At 38.8% G+C, this 25,541-nt stretch overlaps 1 protein-coding gene across 7 annotated transcripts in view; it reads left to right on the top strand.

Moving 5' to 3' along the window:
- Positions 1–1,491: 1,491 nt before the first annotated feature.
- Positions 1,492–25,541, top strand: part of CPED1 (cadherin like and PC-esterase domain containing 1) — a 308,960-nt gene continuing 284,910 nt past the window's right edge. For 2 of the 7 annotated variants that reach the window (XM_003896508.5, XM_009203763.4), the window contains exons 1-2: positions 1,505–1,871; positions 2,350–2,830. In XM_003896508.5, the coding sequence (XP_003896557.2) occupies positions 2,582–2,830 (249 nt within the window). In that variant the 5' untranslated portion in view covers positions 1,505–1,871; positions 2,350–2,581. Of the gene's footprint in view, positions 2,831–15,006; positions 15,197–25,541 lie in introns of all 7 variants that reach the window. The other 5 variants (XM_031665225.1, XM_031665224.1, XM_009203766.4 and 2 more) reach the window with 4 other exon arrangements.

The following is a 25,541-nucleotide window of genomic DNA, read 5'->3' as shown; positions in this document are numbered from 1 at the left end:
CCTTGGACTCACTAGTTAAAATGGGGAATTGGGTTCTTCAATCTACTAGAATCATTTCTGGGATACTAATTTTCCACCTTCTTCCCTATTCCCATTATTTGAAGTCTAGCTATATCATCTTCTTAAAATTTTTAATACTGTTGTATTCATTTCTCCCAACCCAAAGGCAATTTTATTTTAGCATCTTATTCACTCTTTTTTCTGTACCTTGTTCTCAACAATTTAATAAAGCATAAGAATGACTCTTTAGATTCCCCAAACTCAGACTTCTTGCCTTAACAAAACTTAATAGAACTGTCTGCCTATTCCTTATCACTCAGTAACAGCACTCTTACACCCTGGATTCCAATTTAGAAATCTCATAATTCTTATTATCTCTCCAATCACATTGCATCCACCAAAACGATATGTCCTACAACACCATTGTTCAGCCATTTTCTCTTAAAACTCTTTTGGCTTCTAAAAGTGAAGGATCACTTTATTTTTCTCTATCCCATTTGTCATGAGATTAAGGACTCTGAACCTATACGTAAAATAATATTAAAGCCACTGGAGGCGATACATGCAAGGGCTTTGGATGAACCCAGCTTCCATGTAAATATTTCTTCTGTAATGTGTTAATTAATTTGTTCTATAAGATGTTAAAAGTTTTTCTCACAAGCAAGGATCTCTAGATACCCATTTCTCTGAATCTGTGATAGCCGGACACCCCTAGGGGGCGCTCCGTCTCTCAAAATACAAGGGGCTGACAGCAGCGTGCCTCTGGGGTGGGGCTCACTCTAGGGGTGTGGCCTCACGGAGAACCTCAGCCCACTAGAGTTTGGCTTAGAAACAAGTTTGAAAACCTCTTCAGGTCCAGAGCCTTTAAATAATGCCTGCTATGCGCTAAGACAGCCCTGGGTATCCAGAGTTCGCAAAGCAAGGACTGGGGAAGAGAGCGACATGCACCAGACTGATCTCCTTTCCCCTTGACAGCCTCAGCAAAAGTGGAAGGGGATTTGCAGAATTGCACTATTAGCAGCGTCCACCCGAAGGTCTGCACAGAATTAGATTGAGCTGATTCTGGACAAAGCCCACTGTGGACCTTTTTCTATTGGGCAAAAGTTACCACCAACACTTGCTATAATCAACTCATTTTAGGAGCAAAATGTCAGGCCATAAAGCATCAGATCATTGAAAGACCCAACTAATTAGTCCAGGAAAGGAGTAATAAGAACATCCGTGATCTGAGTTCGATACTAAGGCACAGAGAGACGACTGAGCTATTCTGGTGCTTGCCGTCTGAGGTCCAGACAGTACTTGTGACCCTCTTATCCTCAGAAGAGTAACCACAATTCCCTGGAGTGAAGAATATCCCAATTCACTCATGGAGTTCACTTTAGTCTCATTCTCGACCTTTGTCACCAGTTGGCTAGGGTATTTGTTTTTCCAATTCTGTGTTAGGAAAAAGAAGTTGCATAGAGGATCAGACATCAGATATGTTTCTAAATTCTGCAGCTCTGGGTGGGCAGCCTCATTTGGGGAAATGCTAGCTGCTGTTTCCAACGTGGGGAAGCCCACAGTTTCGGACCCAGAGCTGACAGCGCTGTTCCAGCAGCCCCCACGGCCAGAGGAACCCGGCCTTAGCTCCGCCCCGCCAGCCCGGCCCGGGTGGCTGCGATGCCGCGGTCCTCTGCTCCCGCCGGGCGTGCAGCGGGCGCGCGCGCGTGTGTTTGTGTGTGTCTGTGTGTGTGTGTGTGTGTCTGTCTGTCTGTGTGTGTGTGAGATGAATTGGAGTCATACGACTGGGTGTTTCCTTCCGAGTGGTTTTGATCAGCAATCCATTAGGAAATCATGGAAACTTTTTTTCTGGCTAAAAGGATGAAAACTGAGTAAGTACATAGAACTTTGAACTTGAGACGGAATGAAACAAATTCAAGCAAAAACCCTGACAGTAACCATGTCCATTCAAACTGCGTATGGCCTTTTTATGTTAAAAGCCGTGAATACTTACAGGACAGTGGGAATTTAAAACTAAATGAAGGGAAGCATACAAAAGGCTGAAAGCAAGACTGCTTTAAAACCGGAGGAAAATTGAGGAACTGCTAAGGCAACCTGGCCTGAGTTCAGCTGTGCGACAGACACTTTGGGTTTTAATCTTTTGCGTTCTTCAATGCTGTTTTCAGACTCCAGATTTACTTTGGTGTTGTTTTCTCTCTTCCTGCAAAGCTGAGGCAGAGTCGGACTCCTTTACTGTGAGTTTAAAGATGTGAAAATAAGGCATTACTGGAAGCAACAGTTTGGCAGCCTGGGATACACTCAGGTTATTCGTTACAACTATTATTATTTGATGTCTTTTTTTAAACTCAGGTCATCCACTTTTGACTGTCATCCATGGAAGAGCTCTTATTAAATGCCTCAGACTTTCGGGACCTATGATTCTTTGGCACAACCCTTTGGAAAATTCTTGAGCAGGGATGAAGCAAACTTGATTGGAGTTGTGGAAAAAGAAGACAGATTAATATTTTTTATGCTGACAAAAAAATAGCTGCTATGACTTTTCCCGCAACGTGGACAGGGGCCAAGTGAAGCTGAACTGGTCATGGTCTGTCGCCCGGTGTTCCCTTGTCGTCGGCGATTTTGCCCCCGACCCTTCTTGGTGGGCTTGGTGGTGGCAATCTGTCTGTTCTACCAGACTCTGACCCTCCGAGGGACTCGGAAGCTCACAGCCGCTGCCCCTGGGGCTGTCCCACACACATCCACTGAAACTCAGGCAAGCAGATGCAAGAAAGGATTCTCTCAGGACACACAGTGCTTCCTTCTCTCTGGTAATGCCCAGGAAACCAGAAAGGTAAGACTCTCATAAGCCTAATGGAGACAGTTTCTGCAAAGACAGCAATCTGCCTCTGTCCTTTCTATAAAACTAAAATTAACTTCCATGAGCTCTGAAAGGGATCCAGAGTGTAAACAGCCTAGAGAGTGACCTGATGACAGGGAAACACGTTACGTAAGCTTCAACTTCTTATAGTTACTTCCAGAAAGTTCTGGCCTTACTTTGTCTCTTAGGATTTCCCTTCATTTCAGTGGAATGAAGTAGACAGTTTGGAGGAGGCGTAAAATGACGTGGATTCTTTCTACAATATCAGGATTCTAAGAGATCTGAGGATTTACAATTCGAAAACATAAATCAAAGATTCAAAAACTTTGATAAACCTTGAGCGTCTCTTTTCTCAAGGCGGTCAGTATGAGTGCCCAGACCATTCCAGACTCAAAGATTCTCCAAAGTTTCATTTTGTAACTAGCTAGATCGATTCTAAATTGGTGACCACATTTCTAAAGCAATATATTTACTTCAAAAGTATTTAAAATAATAGTATAATATATTTCATCAAAAGAATTGATACACTGTGTTTTATTGTTTATAAGATCAGGGAAATACAGATTATTCTATATTTATTCTATTCAGATAAACTTACTAATCTTACTCGTCAAATGTTGAAAAAAAAAACACAAACAGCCCACAAAGTAACACAGGATTTCTATTTTAATATACCACTCTCCTCATGCCTATCAGTGAAATAATGACCTATAAAATAGTCAAGTGTAAAACAGAACATGAACAAAGAAAAAAAAATGCACGCAAAAAAAATCATGGTGGCAAAGCTACTAAATTTTATGTTACAACAAGTAGTATTGTAGCAACATAATTGAGGGCTCTGTAAGTAGCATCTTATATCTACAGTAGATTCTGGTCGATCTTATGATGCCGGTTACCATTTGAAGTAGAATTTCCACTTGAACACCAGCTCTGTTGCTACCGTTATTGCCAAAACCTCCACAATTGACCAGCACCACTTGTTTTAAAAACCCTTTTATTTATTTTGTTTCAGACTACTGTCCTGTGAGACAGGTACAGTAGATATGATTGTTATCATTTTATGAACAAGGAGCCTGACACTCAGTGCCATTTAGGTAGGCCACATGGTTAGCATTATGACAGGATGCATCCCCAGAGCAATAGCTATCAAGCTGCTTAGTTCCTACTGCAGGGCTGATGCTCTAAAGAAAAGTAAATTCAAAGCCCTTGTAATAATTTTTGAAACCACAACTACAAAAACTTATTGAAATACAAAATAACGTTAAGTTAAAACAAAGAAAATTTGAAACTTTTAAGTGACTTCATTTGTTATCCGTAATGCCAAGAAACATCTTGACCAAGAACTATCTTATGACAAAGAATAGTGGATAATATAAGTTGGTAAAATGAAAACTGCAACTGAAATTCTACAGCTACTTTTAGGCACAGTAAAGTGATTGAAGAATGTGTATTTTTGTTGTTGTTGTTCCTTTACACTAGCATTAACTTTTTTTTTTGTTTCCTGAATATATCACAGTCAAAATGGATGTAAACTGTGACTGTTAAAGTCATTTCTTGTTAGTTTCTAATATTGAGAAATGCAATTTCTTCAAAAATAGTTGAGATAGTCTTGCTCTTATTAAATGCCTAAAATTTTTGCTAAGAATTTTGGATGAAAAGATTTTATTCATGAACTTACAGCTTTCTTATTCCCCTCCTTCGCTCTGTGTGATTCCTGCTTTGTTTGTAATTTAGGCATATGTTAGCTGTTATTTGTGGGCTGTCATAGAAAATTCTATTTCAACTTTGAATCTCCTACTACTTATAAACCATCTGAAACTTACTGGCTGCTGGTGTAAAACATTCACTTGAGAATTTTCTTCACCAAAAATGCCAAACACATGTTGAATTTGGTTTACAAATGATTCACAGTCTTAAGTATTTTAACTATAAGCAAGATTCTAAATTTACGATTAAGTTCAGGAGCCCAGTGGATATGAAAAGTAGATTTCCAAACATTAGCCATGTCACTCCATTTTTAACCTATGCCAGCCCCTGGTTTAAAGCCACTTTTTATTTGAGGCAGAAAGGAAGCGAGAAAGAAAGTATCATACACATGTTAATTAAAACCAGACACAAATTAATTCTACTTATAGTATATGTTTTGAAAAAAGAGTCAAATCATACTCCAATTTAAATTATTAGATATTCTTTCAGATGGCTAAAATGAAGAGAGAAAACCTTTGGGATCAATATATTGATCATTTTCTAAAGTAACTATTTGTGAAGTTCATTTTAAAAAGCTGATTAGATGCTATATAGGTTTCCTGAAAACCTAGAATTAGCTTTGAGGCATTTTATAGAAGTAGCATTATTTCTATCTGTAAATTTTGGATTTTGTTATTACTTTTATTTAGTCAAATCTTTGCTGTAAGTGTTTTTAAAAGTTACTTAAAGCAGCTGATTTTGACCTAGGGTTCATGGATTCCAGAATGTATTTAGATGTATAAAATGTATACATCCATGGCATTTTATGCAAAATACTATATATGTAGGTGTATGTGCAGATCTTTGGGGGGGAAATTACAGATTTCTGTCAGGTACTCAGAACTAAAAACATCCTAAGAACCACCACAAATGCTTAACAACCAGTATGTTTACATGTTAAACTAACTGCCCCTCCAAGATGTGTAAATTGGATCTAGATTTAAAAACCTAAAATGGAAAAAATCATAATTAAAGACTTCGACTGAGCATATTAGAACAAGTGTTTCGGCCGGGCGCGGTGGCTCAAGCCTGTAATCCCAGCACTTTGGGAGGCCGAGACGGGTGGATCACGAGGTCAGGAGATCGAGACCATCCTGGCTAACACGGTGAAACCCCGTCTCTACTAAGAAATACAAAAAACTAGCCGGGCGAGGTGGCGGGCGCCTGTAGTCCCAGCTACTCGGGAGGCTGAGGCCGGAGAATGGCGTGAACCCGGGAGGCGGAGCTTGCAGTGAGCTGAGATCCGGCCACTGCACTCCAGCCTGGGCGACAGAGCGAGACTCCGTCTCAAAAAAAAAAAAAAAAAGAACAAGTGTTTCAGTGAATGTTTTAGTGTTTGCAGGGATAAACATTCAGAAACCAAAGTAAATATACAGAAATAAAAACTTCTTGGATCAGAGTTTTTATTCATTGACTAAGTAATACATATTGCCCAGTCTTTTTTGTTGCAGTTATGTCTATGAGAAGACCTTTGGTACTTTATCAGCCTCCTAATGGAAGGTTCTGTACTACCAAATATTTGATCATGGGTGACTTTACCCTGCACACTTTTACACATGGGATCTGATTCAATGTGTAAAGCTGTTTTCAGTATGGATTGAAATCATGGTATAGTATATGCCAACTTTCCATAGTGAGGAAGTACTCTCCCTCTTTCTTGCCAAACTTTAATTCATTTTTCCATTTGAATAATCCAAAGGGCTTGGCTAAGCAGATGCATTTTTGTCACTTCTTCAGAGTTTTCTCCCAACATCAGTAGTCTGAATATTGCCTGACAATCTGCCAAGTCTTAAAATTATTTCAATTTAATATAGAAACATAGATGTGTTGTCTTCATCAAAGTAGGTCACTCAATAGATTTATCTATTTTTATAGCATCTAACACTTTAACATTTCATAACACAGGAAGCATATTAAATTATAAACAGAAACAATGAAAGAAAATCTCCTTAGTATATGCTCCTTTAATGGAAACTTTGCTATTTGGGGAATACATTTATACTCACCATAGCCATGTGTTTCTGATTACCTCCTGTTGATGGCTCCAAAATGAGAACTACTATTTTGTTGACTGTTGCTTGACTATTCAATTTCCATATCTTCTTGACTCTCCCTTCTCTTTCTGTGACTGTTCTATATGACATTTGCTTTCTCAAGGATCCAAACACAGCTCAATGCAAATAAGTGGATGTTCTCATTGAAAATGATCTAATTAATCTTGTTTGCAATTCTAATAGTAAATAATATATTTAACATTTGAAAATTTCTTAAAAATTCCTTACTTGGCCCAGGTTTTCTAGAAATAGAACTGGAGGCAAATACTTGCATGCTAACACTTTATTAGAGAATCCAATCTCAGGAACACAAGAGTGAGGAAAGAACAGAGAAGGGAGAGCAAACACAAGGGAGTACATTATTGCAAATCATTTCCAGAGAGGCTTTCTTCAGCTACCACGTCACAGTGCAGGTGCTGGACAAAAGGAGCAGAAAGGGCAAGCAGTTTATCTCCTGATATCTTCTCCTGCCTTTTATTGATTGGAGTCCCTCTCATCGTACTTACAGGTTGAGTTATTTGGCTTCTCAGGGCAGCCACTAGAGAAGCTAGCCCCTGGATGGGTGTCATCCTGCAGGTGCAAAGGTGAGGTGGACCCTCCTTTTCAATCAGTACTGTGAGTAGGAGCTTCCAGGTCTGTGAAAACACTGTCCTTAGTTTGATGACCACAACAATGGCAAGTAATGCCCACTAGAGGGGTAGATGAGGCAATGTGATCTACTCACTACTGAGACAGTAGTTTGATAATTTTGCTTTCTAGAAATCCACCAAAAATCCAGCAAAACTGCTCGCAGTCTTGGGAAGAGGCCTTTCTTATTTTATATAAAAATTGTGTAGTTATCTCACTGAGAATCCTTCTCTTTAACTAAAAAATATCCCCCACAGAACCTTGCTTCATCTCTACCCTTTCTCCTCCTGATACCTTTCATTTATTCATTCTTTTCATTCATTTAGTAAATATTTATTGAACAATTTGTGTGTATTAGCCTCTTTATGAGATGCTAGTGATACAGGAATACAAGCTTCTGTGAGACAGACAAGTAAATTAACACGGTGGTAGGAAACTGATAATTACAAGATGACTTTTTGAATGTTGGGAAGGAACTAGAGAGGGTAGAGAAAGAAAAAAGTATTACATGCAGAATAGCCCACATATGCAAATAAGAAATGAAATAGCCAGATAGCCTGATACATTTGGGGAATTCAAAGTATTTGTTATGCTGTGTGTGTGTGTGTGTGTGTGTGTATGTGCGTGTGTGTTGTTGTTGTTGTTGTTACTGATGGAAGCAGGAAGGCAAATACACAAAATAGAAAATTCAGCAGGGTCTGGATGTTGGAAACGTGCACATGATAAGGAGTCTGGATTCTATTCCAAAGGCAACAGAGAATCCCTAAAGAATGTTAAGCAAAGACTGGCATAAATAGATAAGTGTATTAGAGAGAACAGTACGAGCACACATTGCAGAATGGACTGGAGTAGAATTGAAGGCAGGAAGACCAGTTGGTAAGCTGTTTCAAAATGCCTCTTCTTTGCCAAATCTTACTTTCCACGTGTGTTCTTGAACACCCCCTTTTCAACCTTTTCCAAAATTGGCTCCACAGTTACCCTCTATTACTTATAATATTGCCAATTCCAAATCTTACTCCTGCCAGCAAACATGTGTAGAACTAATAAACCAGTAAGCTTTCTTCGTACCTGGCAATCAACCTAATACAATATGCTCCCTGTCTCTCTACTTCCCTTCGGAGAAACTGTAACTGGTTCTCTTTGCATGTACTTCCTGGTCACCCCTCCCCATTCCTTATCCTTTGCATTTGGTCATTTCTATTGAAAGCTATCTTGGTGAACCCCTTACTACCAAATCTAATGATCTATTTTCAATATACGTCCTTCTTCTCTGAGGCATCCTCTGCTATTTGGAAGTGATTCTTTCTTGAAATTTCCTTTTTGAATTCCACAACACAACAAAGTTATTCTGAAAAACTTGTGGTCTCCTTTCAAGTTCATTTCCTCTCTCCGATGACACAGGTAGACATTTCCAACCTTAGGCTCTTGGAACTTTGCCTTGTTTTATACTTTTCCTTGATGAATGTATCAATTTTGCCTATTGTTAATTTTCGCCCTTGGGCAGATGACGTATCACCTACCTCTTCAAATTCCTGTTACCTTTTTCTAGAATATTATAAAATACTACACAAATGTAAATAATTTATTTCACAAACTTCATGCCCAAATCAATGATTCCTCTTAACCTCCCTATTTCCATGAATAGGACCTGACACCCAACCACCATTTTCCTAGATGCATAGGTTTTACACCTTTGGTATTTCTTGCTCCTTCCCCATACCTTGCTCCTCACCAAATCCATCTGGCCTGGCTCCTTACCAAATCTGAGACCTGCCACTGAGCCACATGGCCAGCTCCAAATTAGAAAGGCCACAACATTCTTCAGGTTTTTCTCCTCCTCCTCCTCCTCCTCCTCCTCCTTCTTCTTCTTCAGTAAGTCTGGGAGTGGTGGCTCACATCTGTAATCCTAGCACTTTGGGAGGCTGAGCCGTGAGGATCACGTAAGTCCAGGAGTTCAAGACCAGCCTAGGCAAAATAGGGAGAGCTTATCTCCACAAAATTTTTTTAAAAAAATTAGCTGAGATTGATGGCATGTGCCTGGAGCCCCAGCTACTCGAGAAGCTGAGGTGGGAGGATTGCTTGAGCCTGGAATGTCGAGGCTGCAGTGACCTGTGATCGTGCCACTGCACTCCAGCCTAGGTGACAGAGCAAGCTCCTGTCAAAAAAAAACCAAAAAAACAAATTATCCTTAAAATTTTTTAATAGAGGTAAAAAAACCCCATATATTATAAAATTTACCCTCTTAACCATTTGTAAGTATATAGTTAAGTAGTATTAATCATATTTACATTGTTGTATAAAGTCCAAAACATTCTTGCCTTGTTCACAGCCCTTATTCAGAAACATTAGTCTCAACCAGCTTGCATGTTGCTTCCTCTTCTCCTTGGCATCTGGCCCAGATCTAGATTTCCTCCTCGTGGTTTATATATTGCCTGTAGACATGGTGCTCCTTTTTTAGCTCTAACTTGTAATTTCTCTCTGGTACCATGCTGTGCATTTAGCCCTTTATTATACTATTATAATTTTAGTAAATATCACATTAGCACAGCCTTTATGGCTATGTAATGTGGAATTTTCTCTGGTCCTCCAAATTAGTTCAAATAAGAGTTCATCAGATTCCAAAATCTTAGCGTTTACCTTCACAATCTCAATGCTGTGTCCTCGTTGTCACTAACCTAGACTCGTTCAGTGATTTAACCAGTTACCCCTCCATCTGCCTGCATATTCTATGCAGTCTGTGCACAGGTCCCATTAATACCTCTGCTGAAAGCCTTCAGAAGTTGTAACGTTGGGCGCACTCAATTGAGTAGAAACCACCCTGACCCAGGCATGTTCCAACATACTTTTCTAGCCTTATCTCCACCCTGTCTCTACGTGTAATCCATAATCCAGCCAACAGCCTATTCTCTAAACTCCCACATCTCTCCTTCTGTCAGGAGTCTCCTCCAGGGAGCCTACCCTAGTCAATGCCTCTAGAAATCTTCATGATCATTCTTTTTTTTTTTGAGACGGAGTCTCGCTCTGTCACCCAGGCTGGAGTGCAGTGGCCGGATCTCAGCTCACTGCAAGCTCCGCCTTCCGGGTTCACGCCATTCTCCCGCCTCAGCCTCCCGAGTAACTGGGACTACAGGCGCCCGCCACCTCGCCCGGCTAGTTTTTTGTATTTCTTAGTAGAGACGGGGTTTCACCATGTTAGCCAGGATGGTCTCGATCTCCTGACATTGTGATCCGCCCGTCTCGGCCTCCCAAAGTGCTGGGATTACAGGCTTGAGCCACCGCGCCCGGCCCATGATCATTCTTAAAACTTTCAAGAACCTATGAAGTTTCACCTCCTTCATCATAGCAGCCCTTATCTCCATAAATGGATGTGTGCTTAAACATCCCTAATAACACTTATGTTTCATTGTAAGTATTTATAAATGAAGGAACATTAGAATGTTAGAACTGCAAATAAGTTAGAGATAATTAAGTTCAACATCTTTTTTAAGTGAAGAGAACGAAGGCCACAGAAAGAAAGTGGCTCTCTCAAAGTAACATAATAAGTTGATAGTGAGGACAGGAATGGACTGAGACCTATGTCCTTTCTATTTTATTATAGCCCCATATGCTACCTCCATTCATTGGTATTATGGTCGAATTGTGTACCCCATCCCTGAAAAGATATGTTGAAGCCCTAAACTCCAGTACCTCGGAATGTGACCTTACTTGGAAATAGGGTTATCGCAGATACAATTAGTTAAGGTGAGGCCACACTGGAGTAAAGTGGCCCCTAATCCAATGTGACTGGTGATATAAAAAGATGGTAGACAGGGCGTGGTGGCTCACACCTGCAATCCCAGCTTTGGAAGGCTGAGATTTGGAAGGGTGGATCACTTGAGGTCAGGAGTTCAAGATCAGCCTGGCCAACATGGTGAAACCCCGTCTCTACTAAAAATACAAAAAATTAGCTGGATATGATGGCGGGCACCTGTAATTCCACCTACTCGGTAGGCTGAGACAGGAGAATCACTTGAACCCAGGAGGCAGAGGTTGCAGTGAGCTGAGATCATGCCACTGCACATCAGCCTGGGTAACAAGAGTGAAATTAGATCTCGAAAATAATAATAATAATAATAAAATAAAAAATAAAAAGAAGAGGACAACATAGGAAGACAGAGACACACAGGGAGAATGCCATGTAATGTTGAAGGCAGAGATTGGAGTCATGCAGCTGCACATTGAAGGACACCAAAGATTGTGGCAAACCCCCAGAAACTCGAGAGTCGAGGAAGGATTCCACCACAAGTTTCAGAGGAACTGCTGACACTGTTATTTCAGGCTTCTAGCCTCCAGAATTATGAGATTTAGTAAGTAAGCTTTTCTTGTTTTAAACCATCCAGCTTTGTTACAGCAACTCTAGGAAACTAATAAATTTGGGAAGGTAAAATAGTTAAGTACATGATCACTGCATTCAAATTAATACCATTTGTTAACTTGTTCCCTTGGGCACATTTCTTGACCTCTCTAGGATTTAGTTTCCTTACCTGAACATGGATGTATTATCACCAACTCCCCAAGGCTAACATGAGCCTTAAATGAGATAAATCACATGAAGCACTTAAAGTGTCTGGCAGATAGAAAGCACTCAATAAATATTAACTATGAAAATAATTATTATTTAATTTCCTTGAAGACTCACTCATCTCTGTGGACCCTATAGACCCTAACATTTGGCCTTCACAAAGTCAGTGAGCAACAAGTAATTGCTGCAATGAACATAAGTCTTTAGATAAGAAATAATCTGAGATGAAAGCTTTGTTGAGTTTCTCTCTCTATCCCCCAGCCTCTAAGCTGTTGCCTTTTCAAAGTAAAATGAATCTTTTGAATCAAGACCAAACTTAGGGAGGCTGATGTATCAGTCAACGTCAGACTTGCTTATCTATAGGCAAGTCCTTAGTTTTGCAGATTTTTTTTTTTTTTTTTAAATCTGAGCTGCTGAGATGAACAGCATGTTATAGCTGGGGATGGGGAGGAGTGAGCTGAGTGCAGATAGGAGGGAAGAGATTAAGATTTTGGACCCTGAGTAACATATCTATTCATTTGTTTATCGTGTCTTTCTGCATGGAATATAAGCTCCTTCAGATCAAATACTTTATTTATTGGTTTACTGCTACATCCCCAGTGTCAGAATAGTCTCTGATACACAGTGAGGATTGAATAAATATTCAGTCGATAAATGAATAAATAAATGAATGATGAATTTCAACTTGCCAACTCTAGAGCAGGGCAACATATGAGAGGAACTCCTTCTCCTTCTTTTCTATCTCTTGCTGGACTCAAAAGTCCTCCACTTCTCCTTCTTCCTACACAAATATCCCTTGATCTCTTTACTGTACTCTCTCTTAGACTTCTGGCTAATGGTAATCATCATGCCATTTCTACATTAAAGTTGATTAATTATCTTTGATTAACTATCATTGATTTCTCTTGTTATCATCAGCTCCTTTGTCTCATTGAAATCCTTAGCCTATAGACATTCTCAGGTATCTACCATAATAATAATAAAAATAACATCCTTTCCTAATCATTGTGCCTTTCTAATTACATCTCTTCTTTCTTACCCTCATTGTCACCATCATCTAACCTCTATTTCTGTTAAGGAATTTCCATTTTTAACAGATTGATCCTACCTAAAATTGAGCCATTCCTTTTCTACATTTTTATATTGTAACTGGATTGGAAAATGTAGATTTTAAAATCTTGCTGATGGAATTTAAGCACAGGAATTTATGTATAGGAGGCTCTCAAGAGATGTTGTCAACGTACTAACAGGTATACAACTTTCAGAGAATTAGTTAGGCTGCCTGATGAGCATTTAATGCTTGTGAGTTTATCTGAGACAGTTGATTAGAGCAATGTTAAATTTTTGTAATGAAATATGCATATGGGTAAAAAATTGCTCATACTGAGAGAATTTAAACAAATTCAAATTTGTTTACATTAGATACATTTTAATGAAGTCTTGATGAAGCTCAAATTTAAACAAGAAGTTATTTTTAATGTCATATGTATCAAAGAATTAATCATTTTGTAAGTGTCATTCTCTCTTGTTTTTCAGATAGTGGCAGGAGCTTCTGCTTCTTTTCCCTCTATGCAATTATGTTTCTTGTTTTAATGGAATTAAAATTCATATAAGATAAACTCTCTGAAATGGAAACCACTAGATACACTGACATTATAAAAAGTGCTTCCTGTTATCAACTCTGAGTCTGTGGCCTTTTGGGGTGAAAGGAATGTTTTGGTTTCGTTTTTCCCCTTGGCTTCCTTTAGATATTTTTTCCAAGGGATCTGTTCTCACTAAAAGAATGAACTCATGTTCTAACATAGGATTTATGTTCTGTGGCAGAAACTACACCAAATTTGGAAATTTGCAAGGTAAACAGAACTTTGTCAACTTTTGCACTTTTTGGAGACTTGTTCAAAATGTAAAATTAAGCATTTTGACTTATCATGTATAGAGTTGGGAAAGAAATATGACAATAAAAGACTGAGTCGGCCATGTATAATGATCCTAAAAGAGTTTAATCAGCTTTCAATTAAATTCACTAATAGAGGCTAGGCATATTTATGATCCAAAATAATAGATGGATCAAAATAATTATTAAAAAGAGCACATGGATTTGGCAGCGCAGAATGGGCCTTATCATGTTCCTTGACATATAACTACCTTTAGTGTCCCTAATCTTTATCTGGGGGTTCTCAATAGGAACCCCTACCAGTTCATTTATGGTGCAGCCCTATCAGAGTAACTTGGTAAAAGGGAAGCTCTGCAACTCTGCATATTACTATTGAGAATAGATCTTACAATCTCCAGCACAGCTTTCAATCTCAAGCCTGTTAAGTACCTTGAATAAGAAGCCTCGCAGATCTTGGATATGTTGTGGAATACATTGGTCCAAATTCCAGCTTTATCTTAGCTATGGGACAATTGGCAAATTTTATCCACATTTTAAAATCCTCAGTTCTCTTATTGGAAAATGGAGCTAACCCCTATTTTTAGAAACTGAAAAAAATCATATGTTTGAAAGCATCGAGCATGGTGGTTGGCCAGAGTTAATGTTCAATAAGTATTATGTGTGTCCTTTCTTCCCCTGAGAAGCTGGGTTTAATCTCTGATCCCAAAAACAAGCACTTGGTATAGGTTACATTATATTTGCTTCAATAATGCATATATAATAGGCATTTTTGATTATCACCCTGTGTTTTCTTCAGTACATTTATTTTGCTCAGGTAAATGTTTAAAGCTGCTTGTCCATTTTCACCTTTGGCACCTATAGATACAGTCAAATGCAAGCATATTCCACGGGCATTCCAGGGATATGCATAATGCTTCTTTATCTGCTCAAGAAAGTCACTTTGACTGCCAGGAGTCAGAATGCAACATATCTTCCCTTGTTTATGAAACATAAATTATTCACAAATGTTGATATTTTAGTTCTTTTCATAGCCAATTTCTTGTAACATACGTCACAGCTGATCTTGACAAATTCAAGCTGGTAATTGCTGACCTAAGCATATTTTGAGTATGCTTGAGAGAGGGATTTCAGGTATCCAATCTAGGAAGAGAGAGGCAGGTGGAGGAAGAAGCCTGATAGTAATGTATGACAATGGGAAGAAAATGGAATTTGCTTTAAAAATAATATTACTCCAGGGTCATGATATTTCTTATTTCTTTTGGCATAGGACAAAGAAGGTGGTGTTAGGGTGGTGGCGCAGACTTCTAGAAACCACCAGAACAACCTGTTAAAAGTTCATGTGTCTGAAACAGATCCTGCTGTGACCCATTCACCCTTTCCAAGAGAAAGGGAAATTACCCGGGACTGAAATGGGGAATCCCAGTTTCCATTATGAAGAGTTGAATGACCGTGGACAAGTGAGTTCCTTGGGTTTTGTTTTCCTAGTCTGTGGTCCAGGATCAAAATGCCTGTCACAGAGGTGCTATGGGACCTAATTAGACACTTTAGCTGAGAGTACTTTGAAAAGCATTGAGATTATAAAAGACTGGGGAATACATATTTTCATATCCAAAAGAATGATATCATTAAACTATTCTCATTGCATTTGGTGCCTCTTGGGAAAAGAAGAGAGATTATATATATATCTCTCACAAATGTGATTACTGGAAACACTCTTCATTAAACATTTATAGTATAGTGTGCTATACAAATGCCAAGTTATAAAGTTATGTTTCAAAATGCCACTAGGAGTCCAAAATCGTGCTGCTACAATTGAGTTTCCTCTTGGTGTTTCACTATTTCTTTAACAAGCAATAGGAAGTATAATAGCATTCCAATAGCTACGGCCGGAAGCCTACTTCTTCCCTGGTGGAAAATCTAGTATTAATTTAGCCAAAGTGCACAAATGCTTCAGGAAAAATGGAACAGGATATTAACTTTTCTATAGCAGTGAAGGAACTACATGACCCTAGCAAAGCATCAGTCAGAAAGTTGACTTTCATACTGAGCAGTAAACCTTCCCTACTGGACACGCCCAGAGGGCAGAAGTGATTTTGAATGTTTCCCTTTACTCCCCTCTCTGTTATTATCTTTAAGAACTATCCTTTTTTCTGAATAAACAGTGAAAACATTAATAACATATCTGAAACTCCCAATTGTACAAGCTAAACCTACTTATCTAAGTATTTTAGAACTATATAAGCTATTTTAAAAGCAGATAGGTTTGAGGCAGAGTTAGTTTTCTTGTGGGGGAGTATATGAGGATAGGGAAGAAAGGAGGTGAGTGTACTATGTTTCTTAAAAAAAAGAAAACACTGATTAAAGCATGACCATGTTTGCTTTTAACAAACTTATTTTACTGGAGAGCAGATAAACTCTTCAGCATATGTTGTGGAAACATATTCTGTCAGATATATAAACTTCAAAAGCTAGAATTGTCTCCTATTTTTCTTGTAAAATAATATCTTAAAAGGAAGCCCCTTTTCTGGGATGTAAATAGGAGTATGTCTCGTTATCCAATAATATGTACATAATCCTAAGCACATTTCCAAAGTAACCAAGCATTTATAGTAATGTAACCATACCCTGTGAAATCTAGCATTAAACAAAACTTTCCAATAAATTACTGTCAGCTGGATCAGGGCAGAGACCAAGTTTACACAATTCCTGGCACATAATATGTTGAATGAATGCATGAATGAGATCTAGTGTAAGTTCATGTTGTGTATTCAGTATAGAACTCTCTGTGGTGGTCAGCAGTCCTTGAATTCTTCTTTTGTACTTTCCTTTCAGCTCTTAAACTCTGATTATTCCCAAACAACGTCCCCACCCAGGTCTTCCTTCATTCAAAAGATGTCTTCACCTCCTGCTTTCCTGAGAAGACCAAAGCAATTTGTTTGACCATCTAAGACATGGTTCCCACTTTAGACCTGACTGATACCTACTGCTAGACCCTTTAAGAATAAACTGGAACTCTAGGAAAGGAAATTCCTTTTCCAGCCAGACACAGAAGAAAGCTAAAAGCTATTCTGCAACACAATTGGTCCCATAAAGAAAGGATTAGAGAGTTTAGGGACTTGAAAACTTGATATCAGTATTAGATGATGTTTCCTTCCTTTAGGAAGTATTCCTTCCTTTAGGAAACAGTGCTTATATTTGGGAATTTTAGATATTGGCATTTTCTGACAATTTTTGATTGTGGGAGCAAGAGGTTGGCCGTCTGATGTTTAAACACTCTAGAATGAATATGTAATTTGGAGATCTCCAGGGCTGATTCTGAAAGAATATGTGAGGTTGTGTTATGATATGTTAGTGTGATTGTACAGCCTCTGGCAACATGAGCAGGAACAGGTAGACAGGGTAGAGTCGGGGGACCTCCCAAGGGAAAGCATAGGAGGGAGGGTTCTTGGAGCTCAGTCAGTTTGGAGAAAGGGTTACCCAGGGTTGTCTCAAAGGAGAACCAAGGTTGCATGTCAGTAATGGCCAGTAAACTGAAAGGACCAGATAAGAAGGCCACGGAGAGTGAATAAGCATGAGGGTAATAAGAGTGAGCAAGAAAAAGAATGAATGCCCAGCTATAAATGTGTGCTGAAGGAAACTTGGTCTACTTCTTTTATGTAGAGTGTGGTGCCTCTTCCCCACATTCTTCTTAACACCGTGGTCATTCCATGAATACGATAAGGCAACATTTCTCTGGGTTTGCCAAGTGCGTGCCTCTATCTTGCAGCCCTTCATTCAACAAGAAGTGGAACAGATCTTTACTGTCCTGGAGATGTAGAGCCACCTGCATGAAGGATATTGCCTATCCATCCTTAACCATCTGTTCAGCTCAAGGGAGCCCTGGATTTCTGGGGAAAATCCAGATGAACTGGTTGCTACATGCATCTGAATGCCGAGGGGAGAAGGCAGGAGCCAGAGATGCTGTGCATGGGGTTGACAATGTTAAACATTTCAAATGGGCTTAGAACCTATCCTCCTCCTCCAGGGGGTATAAATGTGGTGACTGGACAGGCAGTGGATGGAGAATCTCTTAATCCCCAAATCAGTGCCTGAATTCTACCCTTACATCCGGCAGGTGTTCCATTAGGCTGGACTCTGCCCAGAGGAGGACATGTTTGCTCCGTGCCAGAAAGAGATTCTAGGCCGGCTGCCACAAGTTCGTTCATGATGACCCACTGCAGAACTCTGGGCTGTGTGCATGTGCAGAAGTGAAATGCAAAGGGGACAGCAGAGCTAGGAGGACAACTGAGGTCACAAGCTGGACAGGATGGAGGTGGGAGGATGAGGAACACTTTGTGGTTGGGAAAGTAGATAGAGAAGAATGAAAATTGAATGGAGAATGAAAGCAAGGAATTCAGGAATTTGTAGGGGAACACTTGGGAGACCCTAAGACTAGACACTGGTGACTATATTTTCTGAGCCATAAATAGAGAATGTAATGTTTCATAAAGGACTAATATCCTAATGTGTGAATTTATTTATAGAACATTATAACAAAGTAAAAATTAAGTCATATTTAGTTGTACAATTAACAAATGGCCTTTTTTCTGGTCCAGTCCCCAAATCTAAGAAGTATGTTCATTGTATGTATGGCATCATGCCCCTATGCATTTTTATAATATGTTTGCTCTAACACTGAGTTTTTATCAGAGAATAATCATAGATATGGAGGCTCATTTAGTATTTTAAAATTATTTAATGTCTCATATATAAACACTACCTTTTCATATCCTACATGTAATTTGACAGAACCCTTATGAAACAATATGATTAAAACTTTAAAGGCTTGTGTTCTCATTGTTCAACTCCCACTTATGAGTGAGAACATGCGGTGTTTGGTTTTCTGTTCCTGTGTTAGTTTGCTGAGAATGATGGTTTCCAGCTTCATCCATGTCCCTGCAAAGGATATGAACTCATCCTTTTTTATGGCTGCATAGTATTCCATGGACTATACATGCCACATTTTCTTTATCCAGTCTGTCATTGATGGGCGTTTGGGTTGATTCTAATTCTTTGCTATTGTGAACAGTGCTGCAATAAACACATGTGTGCATGTGTCTTTTTAGTAGAATGATTTATAATCCTTTGGGTATATACCCAGTAATGGGATTGTTGGGTCAAATGGTATTTCTGGGAACATCACACACTGGGGCCTGTCGGCAGGTTGGGGGCTGGGGAGGGATAGCATTAGGAGAAATACCTAATGTAGATGACCAGCTGATGGGTGCAGCAAACTACGATGGCACGTGTATACCTATGTAACAAACCTGCACATTCTGCACATGTATCCCAGATCTTAAAGTATAATTTTAAAAATTTAGAAACAAACAGAAAAGCTGTTATTCACCATTAAAAAAAAACTTAAAGGCTTTTACTTAAACTATGTTAATTTTTCAACATATTATTTTGTCTGACAATTCTTTAAGATCTATTTCTCTAATAATATCTTATGTTTGTGTGGGACTACATATTTTTGAATGCTTTTGTCTAAACGGAGTCACTCTGGATTCTTACAGTAGCACAAAAAGATGGAAGGTGTCAGTACTCATTTGCAGACAAGGAAAATGAAGTTCATCAAGTGGAACTTCATTAGTGTCAGCTGATCATGAATGGGGTGGAGGGGGTGGGAAATAGAGACCTGAGATTCAGGAGGCTTTGTGTGGTGGCTGGAAAAGCCTCAAACTCAGATTCAGAGTCTCTGGCATCTATGAAAGTGTCTGGTTGACCGCATGATGCTTAGGTACTGATATTGTTGTTGTAATTGCCCCAGTGCTCTTTCCTTTCTGCTATATTGCCTCTGTATGGACTTACTATTTTAAGGCTGAATTGCTGAATTAACTTGTTGTTTTGGCATCAGGGGACAGAGACTTGCTATTATATTAACATTTTTCAAAAGAACAAGGTCTTTCCTTGTCCTCCGCTTGTTATTTCATAATTGTGGATTGTCAATTCTCTTTTTTCTTCATTACGGACATCCTTTAACTACTGTTGACACTGTGGTAAGACTCAGAGGGCAATAAGAAACCTCATATAGTCAGCTTAACACCAGCAAAAGCAATCAGGGCTTGGAGATAGAAAGAAAATAACTTCTTCCTCCTGTTAAGCGCTACATGAGTGTCTGAGAAAGAGAGGACAGGGACAGGGGAAGAATCTAAGGAACAGGAAAGCAGAGGGGAAGAGAAGAGATTAAAGAGGGACACACTCAGGAGTGATTTTCGTTGGCTCCAAAATAGGGAATCACATCAAATTGTGTCCAAAAAAAAAAAGCAAGCTACATTCTCTTTGTCTTTTCATTTCAAGTTCTATCTTATTTTCAAGTTCTGTCTTATTCTTACAGACATAATGAAGGAAACTGTCAAGACCACCATCTCTCAGTTATCCCTGTGTTTTTGTAATCTCAGTTGGATCTGTGTTATGTCTGTGAGGTTACAGTAAATAGTAAACTGCTGACCCACAGCTGTGCAACGTGGGTGGCATCTCAAAGGAGCCTTGAAGAGGAGGCTGAAAAAGATGCTTTATACTACTTTTAAAAACAGCTAGAAAAGAGAAAAGGGAAATTTTAGGAGAAGCAGAAGAAGGAAATAGTATAGGTTCCTTCACATTGGTTGAAACGAATGAGCATTCCAGTGGAGGTGGAGGTTGGCAGGCAACAATGAACGCCAGGCACCGGAAGGCAAGAAGTCACAGCTGGTGATCCTAGATATGCACTTGAGGAGAAAAAGCTGTCCTTGTGTTCTTAGTTTTGCCTCTAATTTCTTTCTGCCTCCAAGATTCACCCTAAGTGTAGGGGTTAGCCTGGGGAAGGAAGGCGCCTCACTGGAGCCGAAGCTACACCCAGCATGATTCTGCATTTGCTGGAGTTTGAAGCGTTGTGAAACTGTTTAGATTGCAGTTTTTTTTGTTTTGCAACTTGCACTCTTCCATTCTCCATTCTCTCCTCCTCTCTTCTTGCTTCAGTTACACAGCTCTGTGTTGTACACCTTTTTCAGAAAGGCATCGTATGATCCCAAAGTTTTGAATGAGAAGAATTGAGGCATTAAACATTGAGGATACCCAGGAGTTCTCAGAGTTTACCTTCAGATTATATGTTTACTGTTTTACAGATTTGATGGAAAGTCTTCTGATAAGGAAAACATGACCGATCTCTAAGGTGACAGTGTTTCAAATGTGGACTAAGGCAACTAAGGCATTACAGCATTTATCATTAATTATTTTCTAGACTGGGATGTCCAAGTCAGGGTCTGCCCTGCTGTTCCTTCTGTTTTCTTTTGTGCTCTCTTCCCTCGACAAAACTCCTTTGTTTATGTTCTACGATAACGACTTTTCCAATTCTTCCAGTAATTAAATGCCTATTCTTCTGTAATTTTATTTCTGTTAAGCATTATCGATCCATCCTGTTTTGTTCTTTTGTACACCGGAATCAGGTCTATACAGAACTCACCGTTCAGGCCCTCATGTTATCCTCTTCCCATTTCCTCTATTGAGCCGGACGTCTCTTAGGGTATCCAGATCCCTTCTGGCGGCTTATGGATCAGGTTTTCATTTCAGACTGTTTTTCTTCCTTCCTTCCTTCCTTCCTTCCTTCCTTCCTTCCTTCCTTCCTTCCTTCCTTCCTTCCTTCCTTCCTTCCCTCTTTTTTTTAACCTCTTTTCTACAATATGGAAGGGGTGGCTTGAGGTTTTTAGAAAATACTGTGATTTAGGTAGTAAAAGTCTGGCCTTCTGAAATTCTATCAGGGTACTCATCCATCCAGAAAACAAAACAAGAAAAGCACTCTTTTTCTGTCTATCCTAAGTCCAGTTTTCCTCATCTGCCTCCTCCCTGACACAACTTTAGAAAACCGAATCAAAGTTCTTCAAAGTCGAACCTATGTATAAAGACCAGCACAGAGTTATCAACCTTTAAATTTTCCACTACTCACTGCATTTAGGTTTCCTACTAGCTACTTAACAAGATAATAAGTAGCGTTGCATTGCTCCATTTTTATCATCATTGTCAGTCATTTCTTGTTGCCTATCTGACCCTATTTGCCACTCACAATAAAAAGGATTCATGGTACTGACCTTCAAGGTCAACAGCAAGGAACTTCAAGAGAAAAAAGACAATTCTTCAAGGCAAGGAAAAGATAAGAAGAGAAATTACCAATTTAATTTAATTACTTATTTTCTTTCATACACAATATTCACAATATAGGCAAGCAATAACACCAAATCATCTAAAAGAGCTCCTGGGTCATTCTTTAACAAACCAGAACCCTTATTTCCATCAGAAATTATATGATTTCATTAATGGTTTATTGCTCTTCTTGCTAAACACTAGCGCTCCTAATGAAGGCTAGAACCTGGATAGACTACTTCACTGTTGCATTCCCAGACCCTAAGACCATGTCTGTTACATAGAAAATGCTCGAAAATGTTAAATGGGCAAACGAAAGAATGATGAGAACAAGCCAGAGGACAGAGGCAGAATCGGTTTTGCCATCCAGAATCTGTCCCACCGGGTGCTTTTCTTCAGGAGCTCTCAGCAATCCCAGCCCAGGTGCAGGACAGGCAGGTTGCTGAGATCTCCCTCAGGTCCCTCAGCTCAGTGTTTCCACAGCATCCTATGCCTCCTGACTTACTGGACTTACCCTAGTTTATTATAACTAGTTGCTTACGTCTGATTTTCTTGGTGGGATGTTAGATCCTTAAAGGCAGAGGATTTACTGTGGATTCCAAGCTCTTTCATGTTTGATGTTTTGCCATGTGGATGTGAAGGAAGTGCAGCAGAGCAAGGAAATTTAATATATTAGATAGAGGGTGGTTGGAGTGTTGGACCATGGAATCTGAACTGCAGAGAGAGAAGCTGAGGAAAAAGGAGGCCAGTAGAAAGTTCAGGCTGTGCCCAGTGGCTCACACCTGTAATCCCAGCACTTTGAGAGGCCGAGGCAGATGGATTGCTTGAGCCCAGTAGTTCAAGACCAGTCTCGGCAAGGTGGTAAAAGCCCCATCTTTACAAAATAATAATAATAATGAAAAATAGCTGGATGTGGTAGCATGTACCTGTAGTCCTAGCTACTTGGGAGGCTGAGGTGGGAGAATGGCTTGAGCCTGAGAGGCAAAGGTTGTAGTAAGCCTAGATCATGCCACTGCACTCCAGCCTGAGTGACAGAGCCAGTTCCTGTCTCAAAAAAAAAAAAAAAAAAAATTGTTAGGTGAGAAGACAAATGATTGAAGAACCAATACATTGGAAATAAATGAGAAGAGCCAGATGCTTCAGTGCAATCAAAGAATGGAATATCTGAAATTTTATAATTTCAGAGGAGGGGCTGTTCTGGGACCTACAATGTCTAAGATATGGCCATTGGAGCAAGTGTTTGAAACGAAGTGGAGGAGAGTCACTGGAGATGAAGAGGTCATGAATATTTTATGGCTTGAGATGCAGACATTGAACCCTTGACTGAGATATTCCAGTAGATTTTTTTTTCCACCTAATAGTTAAATAATTAAAGGGCATGTGTATTTACAAAAAAGTAAGCTCATACTTTGCATTTATGTATCCATTCATTTGCTCATTTATTCATCCATTCTCTCTTATTTAGAACCTGGCAGTAAGTTGCATATACAACAATGGCCAAAGCAGACAAATCTAGGCCCTCATGGAACATAGTAGGAGAAGCGGACATTAAACAAATAATATATAGTTATACATCACAAAGTGTGCCAGTGGGAAAATTACATTGAGGGATATAGGTGATAATGGGTTTTGGCGATGCCTGTTTAAGTGGGTGCTATTTCATCAAAGCTCTATTGGAAATACTTTTTTTTTTTTTTTTTTACTTTTTGAAAAGTTTTTTGAGACAGAGTCTCACTCTGTCACTGTGGCTGGAGTGCAGTGGCACGATCTCAGCTCACTGCACCCTCCACATCCAGGGTTCAAGCATTCTCCTGACTCAGCCTCCAGAGTAGCTGGGATTACAAGTACACCACTATGCCCAGCTACTTTTTTTCTACTTTTAGTAGAGACAAGGTTTCACCATGTTGGCCAGGCTGATTTCGAACTCCTGACCTCAAGTGATACTCCTATCTTATCTTCTCAAAGTGCTGGGATTACAGGCGTGAGCCACCATGCCCTGCAGGAATACATTTTTGATAAGGAAACTTTATTACTTTTTTTATCTCTCTTATTTGTATATAAATCCACACGTGAGTGAACTTGCCTACCATTAGATATTGAAGGTTGGGATAGCCCCAAAGTACAGTTTGGGAGTACAGTCAGAAGGTGCTCTGTGACATGGAGTAGTTCTGAGAAATGTGAGAAATGTGTAGCCCTCCCATCATCAGCTTGAGATTCAGTTAAATCAGCTGTAAGATGCAGACAGAAGTACACTAAAGCTTCGTTTAGAGAGGGACATCCTTTCAAGCCTCAGCTTGCATATCCAGAAACCTGTGTCCTGCAATTATAAGATATTTTTTAAATAGAAAATGTATATGATATAGATCCCAGAAAATTCCTTCCATTTACTTCTTACATTCCCTAAAATAAGTGTACATTTCACCAGTGGGGAAGAGAATCTGTATTTTATTCTTACAGTGGAAAAATGAAAACATAATTCACTATGATAGACTCTATAATATTTCTAAAATGCCAAAGTCTGGACCAGGAAGGCGATTTAACTTTTAGTCATATATGACACACATCCAAAGTCTACTAGATGATTTGTATTTGAACATCAAAAGATGTCATAAATACATGGCTACTTTAATAAATCCAGAAAAAAATCTTTCTGCTATGTGAAAAAAAAACAAGTTTTATTTTTCAGCCTTACTGTATTTTGAAGAGCTATATTTCTTGGTTTCATGGTGAGTCTTGGTAAAGATTTTTTAACAGTGTAAGTAACTGAGAAATGCAGTACTTTTATAATGTAGCTCTTTATTAAATTTTTTACTGTAAATTCATTATTTTGCTTAAATATTTAACTCTATATTTGTCATTCTTGCTAGTATTTACAGTTCTATTGAAATAAATTTGTGAATACAAGTCTTAACCACTTTCTATTCCCAGTCTTCCATGGCTTTATTTATAACGAAGACTTCTACATATTGAAGGAAAAGATGTTTGTATTCACTCATTCAAAGAATATTTGTTATGTGTCTCTTATATGCCAAGTACTGTTTTTAGGCTGGGAAAGCAAAATTGAACAAAACAGACAAAAACATATGCTTTCATTTAGCTTCCATCCTGGTATGAAGAGAGAGAAAATAAACATAATAAGTTTCTAAGATACGGGAGGCCCAGGAAAAAAAAAATCAAATAAATGTAATAAGTAAACAAATTATATTTATGCATTAAAACATAATGACTCCTATAGAGGAAAATGTATATCAGGTATATGAAATCATACATATTATTGCAAAAATGCCTGTTATGACAGAGATCAAACCATATTAATTGAAAAGCTTATGGAATTTTGAATATAAAATTATACTATAATATAGATTATTATTCAGTTTTATTTACATATCTTTAACATAATTTATTGGTGAGACACCATGTTGGACACTTTCATATTGAAAATTCATTTAATTCCCTCATACAGTAGGATTTGTTACTTCATTTACACATGTGAGAAAACTCTGATGTGGGTAGATTAAATAATTTAGCTCAGTAGATGAAGCAAGCAGTGATGGAGCCAGAATTCAAATCCAGATTTTTGATTCCCAATCTTCTCTTTTTACTCTACATTGCTGCATCCAATGCTTCCAGTACTTTATGACAACATTC

The sequence above is a fragment of the Papio anubis genome, chromosome 4 (genome assembly GCF_008728515.1).
Source record: "Papio anubis isolate 15944 chromosome 4, Panubis1.0, whole genome shotgun sequence".
Taxonomy (NCBI): domain Eukaryota; kingdom Metazoa; phylum Chordata; class Mammalia; order Primates; family Cercopithecidae; genus Papio; species Papio anubis.
This window is presented reverse-complemented; position numbering and strand designations above follow the sequence as displayed.